Source organism: Perca fluviatilis, chromosome 4 (genome assembly GCF_010015445.1).
Source record: "Perca fluviatilis chromosome 4, GENO_Pfluv_1.0, whole genome shotgun sequence".
NCBI classification, from domain to species: domain Eukaryota; kingdom Metazoa; phylum Chordata; class Actinopteri; order Perciformes; family Percidae; genus Perca; species Perca fluviatilis.
The window spans coordinates 24,630,178-24,653,122 of NC_053115.1; the positions used below are offsets into that span (position 1 = coordinate 24,630,178).

The 22,945-nt window shown below is 39.6% G+C and overlaps 1 protein-coding gene across 4 annotated transcripts in view; it reads left to right on the forward strand.

The window, feature by feature from the left end:
- The window catches only part of asic1b (acid-sensing (proton-gated) ion channel 1b), a 198,822-nt gene that overhangs the window by 6,686 nt on the left and 169,191 nt on the right, over positions 1-22,945 (forward strand). For all 4 annotated transcript variants that reach the window (XM_039798200.1, XM_039798201.1, XM_039798198.1 and 1 more), the window contains one exon: positions 8,174-8,369. In XM_039798200.1, coding sequence (XP_039654134.1) covers positions 8,174-8,369 — 196 coding nt within the window. The remainder of the gene's footprint in view (positions 1-8,173; positions 8,370-22,945) is intronic.

Below are 22,945 nucleotides of genomic sequence, written 5' to 3' on the forward strand. Positions count from 1 at the left end.
ATCAAAACTCTGTTACCAGGAATAATTGCAGGTATTTATTTTCAAGGACACTGCACAAACAATCCCATCCTCTGTCTTGTATGAGTTCAATTAGTGCTAATTGGATAATTACCTGAGATTATATCAAGATGTGTTCATTGTTGTGTCACACCAATGTAATACAATGGGAGTATGAACTGCTATGGAGAAAGTTTTTTTTTCAACTGAGGGTGTGAAGTCCTGAGTGAGTACAGTTTTGTGTCCACAGTCTCACTGTCAAAGTTCACTCTTAAAGTCAGTGGTTGCTAGTGTTTACTCACTCCTCTGAGTGAGGTGGCAAAGTGATGCAGATGCCTCTTCATTCGTTTTAGTCCCCGCAAGAAAATTAAAGTGCTTGTGGCCCATAATCCAATTTAGTCACCCCCGCCCCTACGCAGTGAGTTTGCTGTGATTGCTTTAGGGAGCAGTGGCAGGGCAATATTAAAAATCTACCCATATTATTGTGATTGTATGCGCTTCAACTAAAGCCTCCTGACTCGGGGATCTGAGCATGGCCTCTTAAGTGCTCTCCTGGCAGCTTTGTGTTGCTCATAAGACAGATGCTCGGGATAAAATTCAATTAAGTTCAAAATATTCCACAACAGGCTGTATCTTCTTATTAGAGCCAAGCATGACAATGTAGTCCCAGTGTGGGACAGAGCACTGAACTAATTCTGGGCTGTGCTTTTTTTTTTTTTTATCAAAGAAACAACCTTTAGTCATTAATTGGCCTGTGTGATTTGATGATATTTACCTAAACTTTACTGTTCCTGATACTGGTATTATGTAGTCAATCGCTTAACTCCCTGCAATTACTATTGCATCTTTTGATGTAGCTGATTTGAAATAAAGTTGGTGAACATTTAGTGCCTTGAACATTCACTAACAATGATAACCATGGAAACGGAATACATCACAATCTGTAAAGTTACTTTAACTGTAGATTATAACAAAGTTTTGATTCAGTTTTCTGCTGCACTGACTTAACTCATGCATAACACGAACATGCTGTTTCTCTCTAACATGTAGTATGGTTTATAGGGTTAAACTTGTAAACTGAACATTTTTCCTCTGGGGCTGGTGTGGCTCAGGTGGTAGTGTGGTCACCTGCTAATTGAAAGGTTGGTGGTTCAATCCCTGGCCCTGCAGTCCCATGTCAAAGTGTCCTTGGGCAAGACACTGAAACCCAAATTGCTCCAGATGCTGCGCCATTGGAGTGTGAATGTTTATCTGATGAGCAGGTGGCACCTTGTACGGCAGCCTTCGTCACAGCGTATGAATGTGTGTTAATGGTGAATGGTTCCTGTACTATGTAAAAGTGGTTTGAGTAGTCATAAAAGAGTAGAAAAGCGCTATAAATACACACCATTTATTTGCTGTGGAATGCAATCAGTTTAAAGCATTCTGTGACTTTCACTCCATTGGATCGATATCGTGAGCTAAAATCCCAGTTAAGTTGCTGAAATTTGTATTCATAATTTTTTTTTCCTAAAATAAAATACTTAATGCATTGTTTATTTCTGAAAGATAGGTAATTCTAGAAGGTGCGGACCTCTCCAGGTCATTTTACAAATATTAGTGGTGCTTTATCTGTTTGACGTTGATGGCATGTGCCTATGAGCAGAATATGGAAATCAACTTGCCAGTGTCCAGCTGACTCTGCTAGCCTGGCCTAGCTAGCCAGCTGCACGGTCAGGTTTTCAAGTGTAAACATTAAAGTAAACACAGAGGAAAAGGTGGCTGGATCCTGGAGTGCTGGCGACATTCAACCGGGTGACTCTGATTCTGTGTGCCGATCTGAAGGCCACATTCTGCTTTATGATGAATAGGGTTGCAAAATTCCGGGAATTTTCAAAGTTGGAAACTTTGCATGGGAATTAATGGGAATTAACGGGAATAAACGTGAATTAACGGGATTAAACGTGAATTAATGGGAATAAACTAAATATTTTTAATATTGCTTGTTATGATACTGTTTGTCTATAACACGGAACTTAAATGTAGTTGAAAAAACCCATCTTGCAGCATAATCTTGGTTAAAACAACCTGATTTAATGCAACTTAATTTGAATGTCCTCACTATATTCGTCAATGACATGCACGCACGCAGTAATCAGCATAGCCTACTACATACTGGCCAACATTTCATTCTTAAAATACGGGAGTTTATTTATTTTTTTGGGGGGGGAGGGGGGTAATACATAACCCATTGCTTTTAACCTATATGTGTTAATTGTATAGCCCACTTGTTCTTGATAGGCTGGAAACAATAGACAGCGCTGATGGTTACCTTAGCACGCATATAACCATAACCATAACCATAGTAAATCAAAGTCAGCATGCTAGCTACCTTCATATGTTAAGCTAAAGATCAATGGTTTGGGCTACTACTTATCCTACTGCAATGCTATTGAGGCCACACGCACTGCACAGATCATTTCTAGAATCCAACATTCAGCAGCAGATTGAAGCTGATTGAAGACAGATTGAAGACAGTACTGCATTTGAGCCCAAGGACTACATCCCAATCCAAATTCCCATAATTTCCATTAATTCCCATAAAAGTTTCCAAATTGGGATGTTTCCAAAATTCCCCAGCTAAACTTTCCATGGAAAGCAATATTAAAAATATCCAGTTTATTCCCATTAATTCCCGTTAATTCCCATTTATTCCCGTTAATTCCCGTTAATTCCTGTTAATTCCCATGACAGTTTCCAAATTGGAATGTTTCCAAAATTCCCCAGCTAAACTTTCCATGGAAAGTTTCCGGAAATTTACTGGAAAATGTCCGCCCCTTTGCAACTGTAATGATGAATCATGCAGAGGTTGAAGGAGCTGATGGGATTACATTTCAGTGAAATTGTACCTCATACGATTTCATGTTACAAATACAAATTATTTGATTGATGATTTGTGTTAGTCTGTTTTCATGTTTTAATGAAAGATCTGGTTGAGCTCTATTCAGAGCTGCTGTCACTCAGCCTAACACCCACACATACCTGTCAAGTTTTGGATTTGAAAATAAGGGAAATTTTCCGGTGCCCACCTCGAGCAGTCCCACCACCCCAACCAAGCTCCAGTATCCCTTACATTTTAAGACAGGTGTACAAGAAAGCTAAACTCACCACTTGATGCAGAATGCTGAAACCATTTACAATTTATAACATTGCTTGTCTTTACATTTACATTTTATTTTCATTCCACACATTCTTTTCATTTCATATTGCTTTTCTTTTACAGTTTTTCTTTTAATTTCATTTCATTTTATTTGTGGGCTGGGCCAGAGTGGTTAATTTTACATGAGAGTGGAGCGCAGACAGTTCTGTTGTCTAACGTCCTCCTATTCTCTGTAACAATCTTTCGTACCATGCTGAACACCCTTTCTGAACGTGCATTGCTATGGGGAATGCATAGTAAAGCCTTCATAAGTTTTGGCAGCGCACCGTCTTTGTCGTAGCGTCCATCATCCGTCTCTTTTTTTTCTTCTTTTTTTCCCCCGCGTTGTCACTCATCATCTGACCTCACACACTAACTGCCACCTACAGTACCTGTAGTAGGCTACTGCAGGTGGCAGTTATCGCGAGGCTAGTGACAAAGCTCAGATTGGGAATGTTTTTTCTTTTTTTTACTCCGCTCGGGCCCGGGGTATTATTATTTTTTAATAACGCAGGTTAAAATACGGGAGATTTACGGGAAAATACTAATACGGGAGGACGGCGGGAAAGAAGGGTAAAATACGGGACTTTCCCGGCCAAAACGGGATACTTGACAGGTATGCACCCACGCATATCTTGGTAATGAACTAATTTAAAAATCATTTAATTAAAGCCAGCCATATCACACATTTACAGTGCGTAATCTGTTCACACACTCACACACAACTGCAGTTAGGTATAAACCCTACTACTACATTGATATGGTTTCAACAACAGTGTATTAGGTAGTATTAGGGACAGCAATTAATGAATAACCTTTCTTGGCTTTATCATCTATTTAATGTTGAGCAAAGTGGTCTTGTCTTTAGTAATTACTGTTGCTTTTCCAAATTCTTCTAATGGGAAGTGTAAAATACATTTTGAAAAACATCCTAATCAGCCAGAGGTGATTTAAAGAGTTTGCTTTGAATTCGCGGAGAAAATAAGAGGCAAACATGTTAAACACTGCATTGGCAATACTGATATTGTATACAATAGGTGTGATAGTGACTGTTGTTGAATCTTTATCTTTATTATAGGAGTTAATAAGTAATAAACTCATGAAATATCTGGTATGTTCTGCAAGCCTTTACTTGGTGTTCGGTGCCATGTTACACCTGATCTTTGATATTGCAGTGTTGAATTCGAAGAAAATATTGTGTGGCATTCAGTTCAACTCTTGGTCAGAACAATAGTCCCAATCCTCGCTGCTACAGCACTGTTAACTCTATTCAAAATGAAGCATGACGGATTCCCTTCTCTCTTAAGAGTTAGGAGCGCAATAGAGAGAAACGTCCGCATTTCAAATTACGGCACATCCTGTCTCATGGTGAATATTTGATTTCATTGTGTTTGTAGCAGGTAAACAACACTGTAGCTGTAGTGGAACATATTACATTTCTGGTCATTTTGTTGGACCACGACAAGTTGAAAATACACCGCTAGTTGAATAATAAGGCACTGCTCACAAAAGAAATAATGTAATATCAAATTTTTTATTCATGGATCCACTTACATTATTCACATCATCAAGGGATACAATCTTGTCCATGAGTATCGGCAAAGTTTGACCTTGTGGAATTAAAAAAGAATCCATTAAAATTTACCACCAATTATGGTTTGAAATAGTGCCCATATCCATGAAAAATAACTCCGCTGTCAGCATCCACAAAGTCATTCACAGATTTATTGTCAGGGGAGAAGGGTAAGCCTTTGTCTCTCTCTGTCTCTCATGGTTTCTAATTCTTATTCTGCTTTCTCTAGCTTTGGCTTATTCATGTTTGCAAATGTAAATGGAATTGTCCAAAATAATTACAATAACACAATAAATGAACCCTATTATAAAAGATGGGTGCTGCTCTCTCACATTACACACAATTTTAGGACTTCATATCAAAACCCCCTTACGTTATTTCTTTGCAGTACTCTAATTTGAATAAAAATAGAAGGAATGACTACCTTGTTGCTGAGTTAATTCAAAAGAACATTATGTAGTCTTTACAGTGCTATTCACTCTGATAGACTCTGTGTCCTAGCTAATTATTCTCATAAGTGTCTGTCAGTAGTGCTTAATCTTAGCACTCCATAATTTGGATGCTTGTACCACTGATGGCCCATTGCTCAGCAGGCCGTCTTTTCTCCAAGCAGGGCCACACTAGTTAATTGAGGTTAATTTATATCTCTGAATGACTGTGAGCAGGTGCTGGAGGTTGATGGTGGTTGTCAAAAGCAGAGGCATGTCATAAATGATTTCCCCATTGTTTTCTTTCTGTGAGTATGGCTATTGTAGTTAGGTTTCAGTTTGGTGTGTGTTGATACATGCAAATCAATCATACTTTGTCCTTTGTTTTGTGCTTTTGTGTGGAGGAAAGAGAGCCAGAACCAGAGTCAGTGTGTAATGCTTCATTTCATGAAACACCTGATTACATTTTACCCTTGAACAAAAATTGTAGCACATGCTTTGTGAAGTGTTTCGATTTAAATAGTCCAGACTGCGCAGGATCTGAATTACAGCATTATGAACACTGTTATGCTTACTATGTGAAGCCGCTTTGCCACCACAGTTAATCCTAATTATTTGGCAGAATGATTAACATGAATGTGTGAAAGGAAATAGTCGCATACTTTATATAATGAGCCATTTTCTCCCACTCAGCGCCACCCAAGGTGGCTGGCATGCCACATCTAGGCTGCCCATTTCAGACAACATGTGGATAATATTGTGAGAGCTGGCATGCACACTATGTAGCATAGCTTTTGTTCAATTAGAGAATATACTCTTTGCTGCTTCTCAGTTCATTTTTTATTTATTTTTTAAATGGAATTGAGGTACAGGTAAAGTTGGTGGATTTCTTTGTCTTGTGTGTGTCTTTCATGGGTAGGTTAAAGTTTTGTGTTCAATCATTACAGTCTGTGAAAATTAATTTGACCTTTTTGATGTCTACTCTGAGTATTCATTTTGAAGCAATGAAAAAGTTAACAAAAGCACACATGTCCAGACGATAAAACTAGGTGCAGGACAAGAGAACATGTCAGACAAAAAAATATAATATATATATTTCTTAGTCTTCATTATGAAGAATATCGTTTCAAAAATACCGTTTCTTATGATTCATACAGCAAGTTATAAAGTTATAAAAAGTTTGCATGTGATTCTGCGATTACATTTGTTTCTTTAGTAGAACAGTAGAACAAAAATTACAGTGCTGTTGTGTCGGTTGTATGCCAAAGTTATGAAATTAGACAGACTGGTTTATTAAGTGCATCTATGTGTATTCATGAATGTGCTTCCTTACAGTGCCTTGCGAAAGTATTCGGCCCCCTTGAACTTTTCAACCTTTTGCCACATTTCAGGCCTCAAACATAAAGATATAAAACTGTAATTTTTTGTGAAGAATCAACAACAAGTGGGACACAATCATGAAGTGGAACGAAATTTATTGGATATTTCAAACCATTTAAACAAATAAAAAACTGAAATATTGGGCGTGCAAAATTATTCAGCCCCCTTAAGTTAATACTTTGTAGCGCCACCTTTTGCTGCGATTACAGCTGTAAGTCGCTTGGGGTATGTCTCTATCAGTTTTGCACATCGAGAGACTGACATTTTTGCCCATTCCTCCTTGCAAAACAGCTCGAGCTCAGTGAGGTTGGATGGAGAGCGTTTGTGAACAGCAGTTTTCAGTTCTTTCCACAGATTCTCGATTGGATTCAGGTCTGGACTTTGACTTGGCTATTCTAACACCTGGATATGTTTATTTGTGAACCATTCCATTGTAGATTTTGTTTTTTTTTTTTGGGGGTCATTGTCTTGTTGGAAGACAAATCTCCATCCCAGTCTCAGGTCTTTGCAGACTCCATCAGGTTTTCTTCCAGAATGGTCCTGTATTTGGCTCCATCCATCTTCCCATCAATTTTAACCATCTTCCCTGTCCCTGCTGAAGAAAAGCAGGCCCAAACCATGATGCTGCCACCACCATGTTTGACAGTGGGGATGGTGTGTTAAGGGTGATGAGCTGTGTTGCTTTTACGCCAAACATAACGTTTTGCATTGTTGCCAAAAGTTCGATTTTGGTTTCATCTGACCACAGCACCTTCTTCCACATGTTTGGTGTGTCTCCCAGGTGGCTTTTGGCAAACTTTAAACGACATTTTATGGATATCTTTAAGAAATGGCTTTCTTCTTGCCACTCTTCCATAAAGGCCAGATTTGTGCAGTATACGACTGATTGTTGTCCTATGGACAGAGTCTCCCACCTCAGCTGTAGATCTCTGCAGTTCATCCAGAGTGATCATGGGCCTCTTGGCTGCATCTCTGATCAGTCTACTCCTTGTATGAGCTGAAAGTTTAGAGGGACGGCCGGGTCTTCGTAGATTTGTAGTGGTCTGATACTCCTTCCATTTCAATATTATCGCTTGCACAGTGCTCCTTGGGATGTTTAAAGCTTGGGAAATCTCTTTTGTATCCAAATCCGGCTTTAAACTTCTCCACAACAGTATCTCGGACCTGCCTGGTGTGTTCCTTGTTCTTCATGATGCTCTCGCGCTTTACACGGACCTCTGAGACTATCACAGAGCAGGTGCATTTATACGGAGACTTGATTACACACAGCTGGATTCTATTTATCATCATTAGTCATTTAGGTCAACATTGGATCATTCAGAGATCCTCACTGAACTTCTGGAGAGAGTTTGCTGCACTGAAAGTAAAGGGGCTGAATAATTTTGCACCACCTTTTTCAGTTTTTATTTGTTAAAAAAGTTTGAAATAGCCAATGAATTTCGTTCCACTTCATGATTGTGTCCCACTTGTTGTTGATTCTTCACAAAAAATTACAGTTTTATATCTTTATGTTTGAGGCCTGAAATGTGGCAAAAGGTCGAAACGTTCAAGGGGGCCGAATACTTTCGCAAGGCACTGTATGTCCACATTAATTAAGTTCAGAACCTTTTTTCCCAGGTATGAGATCCGGGACCCACACATGGTGGAGGAAAATGTCCTGCAGATCCTGAAGGAGAGGGCCGACTTTGACAACTATAAGCCCCGGCCCTTCAACATGCGCGAATTCTACGACCGAACGGGCCACGACATCAAGGACATGATGCTCTCCTGCAACTACCGAGGCGAAGAGTGCAGTGCTGAACACTTCAAAGTGGTGAGTCAGGCGTGTCAATAGTTAAATGTCCTCTGCAGGGCCAGCTGAGGCCTGCAAGATGAGGGTCAACTGAGCATGTTTGTTATACAAGGTCTGCGTTGCTGAGGTTTATTATTATAACATTTACTGTATATGATCTCAGTTGAGTAATCATCGCTGAAGTTTGCTTTTGGGAAATGACATGGCGGGGTATATAAGGTTGTATAGACTGATTCTTGTTCTCAGTTCAATCTATGGGGCTTCACCAGTCCAGATCCCCCTGTTCCCCCATCAGGATGGGAATGAGAAACCATTGTGTACACTGGCCAAGGGCCACTGAGAGTACATCTTATGCTGATACACACTATGTACACTTATGCTGCCAGGCCTTAGTGTGCTAGTCTACGGTCTCTGAAAGGTTGAGCAATGCTCTCATAAAAGGTGGAAATTTGGTCTTTTGCTGAACCCTGGGTCAGTGCCATATTGCTTGGTTTATGAGTAATAAGTTAAGTTTTTGGGAGTGTTTGTTTGTTTTTCTCATCTATCGGATGGTTACAGACATCCAGTTATTACTGTACCTGGAACCTGGAGATTGTACATTGTTTTGTCATGTCTGTCTAGTAACAGCCACAGCACCTGTTTATTAGGGGTGGGAATCTCTTGGCACCTCATGATTCGATTCCGATTCAGAGGTCAACAATTCGATTCTAAACCGATTATCGATGCATCTCGATGCAAAAAAATTTTTATGTACATTTCCATGCGTGATTTAAAAAAATATACATATAAATCTGAGTTTGCTACTCAGAGTTTGCTAATTACTTCCTAGAAAAGCAGCTAGACAAAGCTTAGATTTTGACATGTCACACACAAGTTTTAATGAAATGTTTTGTCTACTGAGGTTTTTGTTTTGTAGTCATTCCATGTTTAAGCCTTAAACATGCTTGTGAAAGTCACCTTCTCTCACAGTGATCTTCCATGTCAGAGGCTCAGTCATGTAAAGGTGGATAATTGGCTTCTTAAAACATGAAACATGAGGTGGTCAGATGTTATGTGATAAAGTAGATGAACAGCCTATATGTGTTTTGCCTAATTATTTTATGTATGTCTTATTAGATCATGTTTATATATACAAAATTTTATTTTTTTTTCCTTTTGGCCATTTTTGTGTAGTTTTTTTTCCGTACTCTTGCCTAAACTCTAAGTTGCTGTCCATTATCCCATCCTCTTCAGTCACTCTGTTTACTGATTTGTACTTGTCTGGACACAATAACTTTTAAATAAAAATCAACACATTTAAAAAAAAAAAACTGAATCGAGCATCGAATCGTTCTAGAGAGAATCGCGATGCATCTAAGAATCGATTATTTTCCCCACCTCTACTGTTTATATGTATAGAGACTCCGACTGCACACTTGACTGATTTTGTAGGTAACACGCTCACAAAATTGGTTGGTAACTAAATGTGTATTTTGCTGACACCAGATCATTTACAAACATTGTAAAGGTAAAGAGAGAGAAAATTAGCATTTTTTTCTGTTTAATTTGCTGGATGTTTGACTTTCTTCACCATCTAAATGTGTCTGTCTGCAGTTTGGTGCTGGGCATAGCATACAGTGTGTTTATTTGGGCTGGGTACCAAACGTCGATACTTTTATGGCATATTGACACAAAGTGGAGCTCCGACCGACACACACACACACACACACACACACACACACACACACACACACACACACACACACACACACACACACACACACACACACACACACACACGGAGAGGTGAGGACGGAGTAAACTGTCTGCAGTTTTGTTGAAGTCACAGAGAGTCACGGTTGGTTTCAAGTGGGTTACAGTTTTTTTAAACTTCACGCAGACACCGTTTGCTGCGATGTGATATTAATGGCGAGCCGAAAGCGGTCGCGGTGCTGTTGACGTTACACTTCCTCTTAGACAAGCAGGCACAACGGTGGTTTCTCTGCCCTGATGACTGACTGACAGGCTGAGCTTGCAAGGCAAAGCACTTTTAATAATGTTACTCTGAGTGAGCAGTTTTACCAGAATTTTTTAACTTTGATAACTGAGGTATTGAAATTGGCACCGGATCGAAAGATTTTGAACGATACCCAGCCCTAGTGTTTATCAGAGCCTGTTTGCTGAGAACGGCGGCTTACTGCTGCTGGAAATAGAGTTAATGAGTGCGGTGACTCTCAACCATAAAGGAAATGTTGGTACCGTAATACAATACAAGGAAACAGAGCTGCAGAGTTGGCTGATATTTCTTGAGTGACCCTTTCAAATTACATGTACCTTTTAATTCAGATAAATCATTTATTATCTTCATTTTCTTAATGGCTCTTGCTATTTTATTGTCTGAGTAAGTAAGGCAGCAGTTACTGTAATTCAAACATTAGCGCGGGGGCCAAGTTGTTGCATTATGAGTGTGAAGCATATCTTAGGGGCCATCCACACGGAAACACTTTTTGGTGTAAACGCACGTTTTGCATCGTTTTGCATCGTTTTGGCCAATCGTCCAAACAAATCCTGTAAACGCACTGCCTGAAGAAATACTTTTTTGAAACCTGGGGCCTGTTTCACAAAAGCAGAATATATAAATCCAGGATAACTGATAAAGTGAGGCTTGACCTAGTCTAATCTGTGCATCCTGGCTTGGTGCGTTTCACGAAGGCCAAGCCAGGCTGAGGAGGAGCGACTAGGTCGAGCCAGGCTGAAGTCATTCAGATAGATGCGCGTCCACGGCTTTCCTCAAAAGACCGCGAGGTCGATCACAGATTTACTGATGCCAACATGGAGAATACGCATTGTACATACTTTATACAGAGTAAGCAGCAGCTTCTTGTGGAAATATGACGACGTGAAACACATTATTTGTTTAAAAAGAAAAGAAACACGGCCGCTGTAATGAAACAGCGAGAGAAAGCGAGGCAGACGATCACGGACCGACTGAATGCGTAATTGTAGCCTAAATATCTACATTAACTGACCACGGCTCTGAATTGAAGCCGTCATAATCATTCCATTCAAGGATTAGGCTACTAATCATTTGCACAAATTAACAGTTGTACTCTTTGCCTTAAAAGTAAGCAGAAGATAATGTTACTCAGGAAATTTACAATGAAGATCAATTTTCTACAACGCTAGAATATGATGTATAAATATCTCTTTCACTCTGTTTCTCCCTCTCTCTCTCATGGGCTAAAATATAAGTTTCCTAAGTCATATTAACTTCCACTGCTCGCTTTTAATGCAAAGTGTACAATTGTTCGTTTTTGCAAATGACAGTGACTCATTGAATGGTTTCAGTTAAGAGCAGTATTTCATAAATGTATATTTTTAGACTATCATTCAGTTGGTCCGCTATTATCTGCCACGCTTTTTCTCACGTTTCATTTTTTTTATTTTTTATAGAGGCAGAGTTTCCTTCTCTACATATTATATGCCTTGCTCCCTGTATATATGGACATAGAAAATAAAGACACTGAAGAAATTGGACTCTAAAATCTAGAAACTATGAAGATAATTGTAATTAGTGATACATTCCATGCACACTTACATGAATGGAACAGAGTGATATTCATCAGTTATTTTATTGAGGTGTCCTATCCCTGTTGTTCCATGAATGTACAGTAGCCTACATCACTAGATAATTACTGGTCCAGTGAACTAAGACTATCATTTGGGAGGATTGTACAATTAGGATATGTTCTTAAATTGTACAATCCTCCCAAATTATATTCCCAGTTTACTGGACAACATAAATTGTGTGCTAAAAATGCCAAATACAATGCACATGGAAGTGGAACAAACATGATCCTTATTGTTAAAAAATTAAAAAAAAATGAATCAACTAAAATAATTCAAGGTGGATTGGTCAACTATAGAAATGTACAGCCTTTGTATGTATTGCCCTTAGTAACAGACTTCATTTAAAACACATTTGAAATTTTATCTGCCTTTTCTAATTATCTCAACAACTGCCATAATATTTTCATCAAACTTCTAACAACAATATGAACAGCAGTCTTCATACAGCAATATAACAGTAACAATGACTGTCACATGAATAATTATAAATAAAAAAATAATGGTCACAACTTTAAATAATAAAAGTACTTAAAATAAACAGCAAAATGCACCTGTTGTATTTTAATCCAGGCTGATAATGACAATAGGGTAAAACCACTGCTGGGTGATCAGAAAAGGCTCCAGGATTAAATAAATCCTGGCTGTTAGCCTGGTCAGGAGCAGGCTAGCTGGACAGAATAAATCTCCATGGTGATTTATGTGCCTCCGCTTTCGTGAAACCGAATCAAGGCTAAATTCATAATAACATCCCGGATTAATCCCTTATCTTGGTTTTGTGAAACAGGCCCCTGGTCCCAGGGTGAAAAAATTAGAAAATGCCACCCTTGCGTCTTTGTTGGGACGCCGAAGCCGCATACTTGCGTATTGATGATGTCATCGCCACACCCCTCAACCTCTAGCCTTTGACCTCTTATCCCGCGACGACGTCTCATAACAACAACAATGGCTGACTACATGTTTGTGTTCCTGCTGGAGAAGATATTGAGCCGTGTTTGGTTTCTTCTTCTACTGTCTGTTTGTATACAGCGCGCAAGCCTAATGCGCATGCTGCGCCTCTTCTCCGTTTTTGGTGAATTTCAGTAGCAGAAACAGCGCCACCTATAGGCCTGGAATATGAAGTAGCGTGTTGAGTCATTTACAAATGGATCCGTTTAGACGCAAACATTCTTGAAACGATGCCAGGGAAGGCGGAATTGTTTTGGTACATGTGGACGTGGCCTTAAATTATACATGGCCTTAAATTATACATGGTATGGTTACATTTCTGCAATGTAAAGCCCTTAACCAGTTTAAGAATTTAAAATGCTAAATTAATTGATGCTGAAAAGGAACCCCAAAACATTTAGCTGGAGAGAAGGCAACTCCAACTCAGAACAATGAGTTTGAGCTGACTGTTGCTTATAAAATAGATCAGAGAGCATTAAGAGCCACAAAATGAATTCCTAAAATAAAATAAAAAAAATCCTAAAAAAAAGAGATCTAGTTCTAGTTCTTCTCTACTAGGGATGTTAATAATTAACAGTTTAACTGTTAACTGACAATAGGAATTTTTACTGATTAATAGTATCAGTTAAACTGGTAAAAACAATATCATTTAAAAAAGTATTAAACATGTTTGTTGCATGGTAAAATAAAAAGCTATACAATCTATTTCTTAACTGCTAGTTAAGTTGTGAGTTGCCTTTTAAAGCTCTTTTTTTCTGTTAAGTTTGTGGCTCTCTGCTGGACGCCGATCACAGCGGAGAGCTATGTGACACATGCCACCATATGGATGAGGACTGGGGAAGGTATCTCAGAGCCCCAATGGGTTAACTGGGAATCAGTTGCCTGCTTGTCGGTTAACGGTTAATGATTGATTAACGAGGGTCAGCTATCAGTCTAAATTAGCATCGCTATTTTCTACAAAAAAAAGGCCCAAAAGAATAGAAAATGCAATAAAATGTCATACATTGCAACCAGTGGCAGCCGGGTGTAGGAGAGGGAGCTAGACAGAGCAACTATCCAGCAGATGCCAGAGCAGCTGGCGAGTGATGATGGCACTGTATTGATAAGGCTGATGTCTCTTGAGAATCCCGTGGTTATTGCGACCTAATACACATTTGTCTCATAAAGAGTCCAGCTGCCATAGATCACTAAATATCTCCTCTTTGGTGCATTTATTAGTAAATGCTGCACGCTTGTTTCTGAGAAAGTGGTACTTTTTGCTTTTGAACAAAATCAATGCAGCTGCTCCTCCTTAGTGATATGCTCACCCTGTATTTCCTGTCACTTGTGAAGGAATTTATCCCCACCACAACCTAAACTGAACTGGCTCTTTGGAGGCTGAGACATTTCCACACAAAACTGACCCACACAATCCAACAATAAATGCACATTCATAAAGAATGAGTTAAATTACAGGTGCACTTCAGATGACAAGCAAACTGCTGTTCTAGACCAGTGCACCAGTTTGATAAATAACATGCATGTCTGTAGGCAGAGAATGTGTCTAACAGTAGGCAAGACACCGTGTGTCCTTCAGTGGTCCTTTGAGGTAGAATATCTCATGCTCTGAGCAATATCCCCCCTCCTCCATGTTCAGTAAAACCATGTAGTACAGCAGTGGGCTGCATCCCGGCCCACATGGTGCGGCTCCTGTAATGTGCTGATATGACCACATTTACTGTAGTTAGTTGTGCTTATGGCAGATGCTTCGCAGGGCTCTACTGTATTAGTACAGTAGTGGACCTGGCTAGAACAGCTCAGCAGAGAGCACTAATGGTGCGGAAAGAATCCACAGTGCCATAGAAAAAGAAAAGTCTCTGCCTCCAAACCCCGGAGCACTAAAACTGTGATTAACACTGTCGGCAGCTTCTGCTTGTTTACCCGTAGCATCGGCAGCGTGCCTTGCTAGCTGCTCTCTGGCTGTGGAAGATAGCCAGTATTAAGGAGTCTAGTTGCATCGCAACATTTTGTCAGTCCTCTGATGAAGATGGTAAAATCAAACAGTCAGACCGCAGCGATGGTAACATTTAATGCAGATAGTCTCACAGGGGATGGTGAGAATCTGCAAGGTGATACTGTCTATTTGTTCTGATGGCTGAATGGACTTGGTTGGATGGAATTGATTTCACATTGTTTTCAGGTTTACGCTCATTCAGGTGTTGAGTCCACAATTAAACAATCAGAAGCACTGTATGTCAGAGGTCATTGTTATTATCACTTAATGGTCACTGGTCCCAAACCCAGTGGGACACAGTGCCATATAACCAATTTTCTGTCATTATTGCTGGAAGTGTTACAGATTAATAACTCCCTCTATCTCTGAACCCCTCAATTCCACTCTTTGTGTCCCTGCCTGCTCTTTCTCCTTGGAAAGACGTTTGCTAATTAGGAACGCAGAAGGTTACGCTTACGTCTTTTAGCTCGGCGGATATTAACGAACAGCAGGAAAGAAAAATTACCCTCAATTAATATTAATAGGTGGCCTACAACTTATGAACCAAAGCTGCCAGAGATAATAAGAAAACACTAAAGAGTGAGTAAAATTCAAAGACCATAATTTAATTTTTTATGACCTTGTGTTTAATTAACGAGACACATACGTTGACACATGGAGAGATCATAAATGTACAGAATCAATTTGAGAAGAAAATGATTAGGTACACAGTCTATCTTGGTGCATCCCTAAGGAACTCTCTGCAGATACATTGTTGATAGATGATTGATGTCACAACATCAACATGGGGGAGAGAGAGAGAAGGAAAGAGAGGGAGAGAGAAAGAGGGAGAGAGAGAAAAGAAGAAGAAAGAGGGATAGATAGCGGCCCAGGTATCAACAAAGTCCTTGGTATGAAGCTTAACATAATGGTCAAGTGCTGCAGAGAGGCACACATACACATAGTGTAACAGCAGTAGCAGTACTATCAGTAGACACACAGGTTTGTGCTCATTTAACCTCTCAGAGAATGCGGAGCGGCACTGTACTGTATCTCCCTTTTCCAGCTGCCCAATTGTGTGCCCAAACACAATGAAGTATGGCAGCTGAACAGGTCTCTCCTTTCCACTCATATATTTTTTGTTAAAAAAAACAAAAACAAAAAAAACGTTGGCTTCTATCCAAACGCATAGAAGGAAATAAAAAATGGTATAGGGCATAGTGGTATTTAGACAAGATCTCAGGCAGTCTTGAACAAATTTGGAGAACCATCACAATTATACTAGTGTTCTCCTTGTCCCTGTCTATGGGTAGTTTACTCATCACAAGTGCAGTCTCACTACTCCTCTGATGATACATTTGCAATTTTAGTGAACATTTTAATACCTTTACACATAATTAAACTAAGAAAACATGAATTGATACAATTGCTTGACAATTCATTAAAAATGTCTTGCACTGATCTCTTTACAGCAAATCTTCCAAATAGCTAGAGACATCGAAATACACAAAAGATCCCTGAAAAACTCTTCAATATTCAACTTTAACAGCATGAAACTGTAGAGGGATATTTCTTAATGTTTTTAAAAGTCTGACAGCTCGGTTTAGATGTTTGTCAGTGAGGTGATATATATCCATTAAACTAGTTGTGGATTTGTTTAGGTTTAAATTATTACCGTATGAGACAACATTTGTTTAATCTCCTTGTCAAGTCTGTGACAAACCCCCCCTCTACCCTACACTTTTATATAATCCAGACTCTTACATCATTATCATGATCATTCTATTGAGCTATTGGCTCCATTTCAGCTGCATCGACCCTGCAGTCCACCCTTGGTTGTACAGAGAAGTGTCGCTAATGAGATGTGATCAATAGAGAAGGCCTTTGTAGAGAGAGACCTGCCCATGGATCACGTTTCTTAAACACCCTTTGAATCAATCTAAAGGATAGGCTGAGACTTTTTCTTAAATATTATTCTCTCTTCACATTTGTAAGTTTATAGTTCATAATTATTGTTTGCTGTAATAATTCATCTTCCAAATCCATATGAAGGTTTCCCTTGGATATGCAATGAGGGTGCTTTCTTTCTTTTTAGTCTGAAATTGCCTCAATCGTGTTTACAGGGACTGTATTTCATTGCTTAGCCGTGGTGGAAAGATACTGGTAGTCCTGTGTAGGCTTTGCACTTTGATTTCTTAGCCTAATTCCTTATGTAATCTAATTTAATTATATTAGCTTTAAAATGTGATGACTGCTGATACCAAGAGTCTTTTGATCTACCTGCCATTTGTAATATCAGACATTCCAATGTGCTTTCATCTCCCATTCCTCATCAACTGTTTTTGACACAGCTCACTTTTGTTCCACCCGCTTCCTTCATTGCTATTCCAGTCTCATTCATCAGCTCAAAGCCGATGATTCTGCCGTTCTTTTTGGCTGGGCAATTCCCAGCACTTTCCCTCTTGAGGATAAATCAATCAATTTGTGATTACTGTAGAACTCAAAGACATGGATCAATTAGGTTGTTGCTGAGTAATGGGTGCATCCCTAATGAAAAAAAGACGGCTGCTCTTTGAGTGTAACGAGGCCAGTGGCTCACCCTGACACAGTATTGTCTTTATACTCTCGTCATCTGGCAAGTTGAATTAGAAATTCAATTGTGAGGTGACAAGCATTTTGTAATGTGACTTTTCAAAATATGTTTTCAACCAATTAAGACGCTGAATCAGACATTTGTCACTAAACAATCCTGCATCTTGTAATGTCTGATTCCCAAACTTTTTTCCTCTGATGTACCTCCACAGCCCTATCAGATGTGCTTAAGAATTCTGTCAATCACCACCACATTCTTCATTTTGAATGTTTTTTATGGCATTATGTTTTCGGGTGTCCGTCCATCCGTCCCATTTGAATGTGATTTCTCAGGACCCCCTGGAGTGGATTTCTTCAAATTTGGCGCAAACATCTACTGAACTGATTAGATTTTAGAGGTCTGTCCCATTCTCATGAACGCAAATGAAATGTCTTTAAATTTGGCACAAATGTTCACTTGGACTCAAGGATGAACTCATTAGATTTTGGTGGTCAAAGGTCACTGTGACCTCACAAAATGTGTTTTTGACCATAGGAATTCTTCCGCTAATTATGGCATTTCACACACAAATGTCTAATAGGATGAAATGATGAAGTGATGACATTTTATATCTAAAAGGTCGACTTCACTGTGACATCATTATAATGTTCTGCAACAACACATTTCTGGCCATTATTCAACGCCATAACTCAGGAACAGAAGGGGAGACATTTGGTCGGATACTGAACTGGTGACACTAATCTTGGGTGCCCACCTTGAAGTGTTGGTTATTGTATAGATCTTCTGTGCTGCCTGGTTAAAGATATTTGTGAAGCATCCATGTTTTGCCAAAAAATACACTTAATACCTTTTTATTAAATTGCTGTAGAGTCTTCACTACATATATTATATGAGTCTGGACGGACATGGATGTAAACTGCAACTTGACTGGTAGGCGGAGGCATACAACTGCAAGGTGGTAATTCTGGTTTAATGATAAAAACATACAAAACGCACATAAAAAGCATATATGGTTTAAATAAAATGGGAAAAAAATTATGACATTGTTTTTTAACAACTTTTTTTAGTTTGGTTTATTTGCATATTGTGGTAATTCTGGTGAAGATAAACATTTTATATTGGCATGTGTGGACACTATGAATGAAGTGGCAAACTGCTTTAGCTCTCAGTAACTATAGCCCACCCTGGGCAGTTTGACATCAACCTGCCCCCTGTCTTATTGCCTATATTTAGGCTTTTTCAGCATGGAAGGGGGGGGGGGGGGCAGTGTTTCCTTTAGGATTTATTTTAGCAGTGGGGGCAAGTCTGTCCGAACAACAACCGTGACGTTTTTGGTGGAGCTGTTGGTTTCATAGTCGACTCGGAAGAAAGCAAACTTTTTGACAATAAACAGTATGTGGAGTAAAACTGGACGTGCCCAATAACCTATGAGTAGTTATACTTGTTAAATTTCAATGTGAGCGGCAGCCTTATGTGCATTATGTCGGCAGGATAATTTAAAAGGCAACCGCAACTACATTTTTTGTACAGCCCTATTTCTGAAACCGTGGTGGCAGAAATTTTGCCATGGTGGGCCGCCACTACAAAATCAACATAGAGGAAACACTGCTGGGGGGGGGATGATACTAGGGATAGATTTTCTGACGAGGCTTTTGCAAAAGCCAAGCATATTCCCCCCCACAGACATACACAAAAAGGCACCTTTTACCTGATCTCTTAGTTGCATTTGTAATTGCAGAATGATTTGACAGAGATAGATTCCTGATGTGTGAGGTACAGGGTGAAAAAAAAATAAAAAAAAAAAAAAAAAAAAAAAAAAAATAAAAAAAAAAATTAATCTCTGCCCCCCCCCCCCCCCCCTCTACCCTTAGAAAAATGATTTTTAATAATGAATTGGGGGAGAAAAAGAAAGAGATGGAGAGAACGTATCCCCTCAATAATCAATTATAAACAATTCTATAGAGATCAGAGGTAATGAATGGCTGTGCAGAGTTTTTTAGTGAGAGAGAAGGAGAAAGTGGAGGGGGCAGGAAACTGTCCTGAAATAAGAACGTCTGTGTGTGCCGGGGGGGGGGGTGTTAGCTGTGCCGGGCAGCCAGTGGAAACATTAGAGAGAAGGAAAGAGGTTGGGATTGATAGCCACTGGAGACCAGTGAGACCAGCGTCGCACTAGCTGAACGAGAAGAGGGTATTGTGAGCTCTCTGTGCTGGAGTCCTCCCTGCATGCGCACCGTGTGTAAAGCTCCCAGCTCGCTCCACTGCACAAACAACGGATGTATGGTTTAGATTCTGCAGACAGTCTTAGTGATTATTCACACATGGCACTGCCAGGTGGCACAGTGCTGCATTAGTCACCTAATTACCGCCCAGAGTCATATTAGCAGGGCTGATTTTTTTCTTTCACTCCCTTTCCATCTTTTTTGTAATTTAGTCATTCTTATAGCAAATCTGTAACATTTGCCTACATTACACTTTAAAAAATGTATTCTCCCCTTTAGTTCATGAACACATTTGAATTCATTTAAAATACTGGGAAAATGTGATTAATGGTTTTGGCATTTAAAGTTGATTCTGATAATTACAGCAGCTGATTGATGACTGGGAGTAAGTAAATATGACACTTGGGAAAGTGAGCGTCAGACAGGTCAAAAATATGTTTCTTTATTTCACAGATGACAAGGTACAGATGCTGTCATCTAGAGCGAAAAAAGCAGTTGGAACACCAGTAGGTCATGGGCCCGTGGGATGCTGTGTTTTCATCTTACCAGCCATTGTCTTGATTGTTTTTTTCCTTGTCTCTTGGGTCTATCCACTACCTGATAAAAACCCCTCTCCTTTTGACTTTGTTTTTTTTTCATTTAACGGGGCTTCAAAGTAAGGACCACTAATGAATAGTTGGTTGCGATCTTGTTGCAGATTAGAAAAACAAATCTTCTTTACAAATCTTTACTTCATTCATCATCATCATCAGATTTTTATACGGTAGTTTTTAAGCATGTAGGCAGTTACTTACATGAAGCCCGTGGCTAAGCTGCATCTCCTTAATTCTTGCGCTGATACTGATGTTGAGGTAATCTTAGAATTACACCTAAAAGTGTATATTGCCATAGTATCTGGATTGAGTTGTGAATTGTGGAGCTTGGGTTGGGAGCACTATAGTCTCGCATAGCCAGACAGCTGCATCAGTTTTTATAGCATCAAATAACTAATAAAAACCAAAACAAACACCTGAACAAACATCATTGTGATCAGAACTACCTACAATGAAGAAACCGTCTTTATGCCATCTTTAACCAACGCTACCAAGCCTCAGCCGAGTGACGTGTGTAGCCGCGACGTGTAGTTACATTTTTCGAGAGGTTCACGTCAGGCTACGCCGTAGGGTCCGGCATAGGTCTGTGTCTCCACGTACCTACGCACGTAGCCACGCCGTAGATTTTACACAGAAGCATAAATTACGCTTTACACAGCATATGCATCTAACCCTGGTCCTTTTCCACACTGGCAAATATGAATAATTGAATCTAAATGATCTAAAATGTCATTGATAAAAAATGTGGCTACATTTAACATTCAAAATACTTTTCTTTGTGTTTGACTTGGACACAGTGGACCATAAATACTGAAATAACACCATCATTTTCATGTCCAGGCCAGGGTGTCCAGAGTACAGACAGTGGCTTAGTGAGCGATAGAGGTGTGTAGCTATCAGAGCAGAGATCCACCAGTTTAAACCTACATGCCTTGCAGCAGTGTTTCAATATTCAGCCTCTGCCTGCAGGATCCAAAGTGGTGCTCTTTTTCTCATCCTCATCTGTGTGCTGTTACTCACTCACTTTTAATGTTAAATTATCAATACAGTGTAATTGATGCAATATATATCAATTCTAACCTCTGTAACCCTGGTACTGCGTCATAAATTTTTTCTTTCCTAACCCTTTTCCTCTTTGCTGAAGACAACTGTCAGTCATTATCTGTTAATGTTTCCTCAGCTTTTTATCTCACTATTCCCTTGCGATGGATTTTTTTTTTCCCCCAACTGTGGGGGTTGGTGTGGGAATTTAAAAGCATCAGAAATCATTTACAGATTGCTGAGTGTACAGTTCACACCAGCCCCGATCACTGTGTGCAGACCTCAGAAAGGTGCAGGCAGCATATTCATGCAGTCCATCTGATTCATGGCTCTATTCAGTATTATGTGTGTGTGTGTGTGTGTGTGTGTGTGTGTGTGTGTGTGTGTGTGTGTGTGTGTGTGTGTGTGTGTGTGTGTGTGTGTTTGTGTGTGTGTGTGTATGTGCGCGTGCATGTGTAGTCAGTAAAAGCTCCATATTAAATATACAGATTAAAGAGCTTCTGCCAAACTAACATGCTGACCTGCAACTTTGTTGGTTAAACTTCCCAAAAGCAAAGTCCATGTTCTTTTTATCTCTTAAGGCTGGACAGTTATCAGGGAAGTTGCCAGTTTTGTAGGTTGTAATGTGCTAAACTGGAGCTGGTCTGCCTCTTCTGCTGTTTCCCAAGTGATTGTGTTTGTTTAAGTGTGTAGTGTATGCATCAGTGTTTGATATCTAACATATATTTGTACGTGCACATTTTCCCTAACTTTAGGCACTGATATAGTGAGATTGTCATATAGGCAAAGAAAAGGCGTTTATGTAATGCTGAAACTTTGGCCACTGCAGCATTTCTCTTTTAATATGGGAAAGTAATTTTGTCCTAATGCCAGACTGACAGTTACAATGGATGTGCCATGCCTAGGTTACAAATCAGTAGATGGAAGGTGTCAGCAGACTGGACCCAGCTAAAATACAGCCGCTGCACCCTTATTCTGTCACTGAGTTTATGCTCCCGTTTACCAGAGGAGCCAACAGCTGCGCAGATAAGCACTGAGATTATAGTATATGAAAGGAGGTAGGAGGGTGGTAGTGGAGTTAAGATCACCTGATACATTGCCTAAACAACAGAGACGGGATCCGACAAGTGTCTCACTCCAATCATCCTTGGGGTCTGTTTCTCTCGGCTTAGTCAGAGAGGCTGTTGCCAGATTGTCTGACCCTGTGTCTTGGTAAACCTAAAAAGGCATATTACCTGTAATTGCCTCATTTTCTTTTTTTAAGATCATTATTTTTTATTATTTTTCCATTTAAACATACAGAACAGACAAACACACTTGAACAAATACAACCACCCACTCCCACCCCCCACCCTCCGCGGTCTCGAGGAAAAGAAAAGAAAAAACAAAACAAACAAACAAACAAACAAATAAACAAAAACAGAAATCACACCTTGCCTAGTCGCTCTCCTCTACTTCTTGTGATGCTGAGGTCATTAGGACTGATACTTGTGCTGCTGCGTTTTTCCATAGGTCTATAGTCAATGATTTGGCTTTGTTAATTCTTGCTGTGGAGTGCTCAAGGCAAGGCAAGGCAATTTTATTTGTATAGCACATTTCAGCAGCACTAGGGGTGGGCGATATAT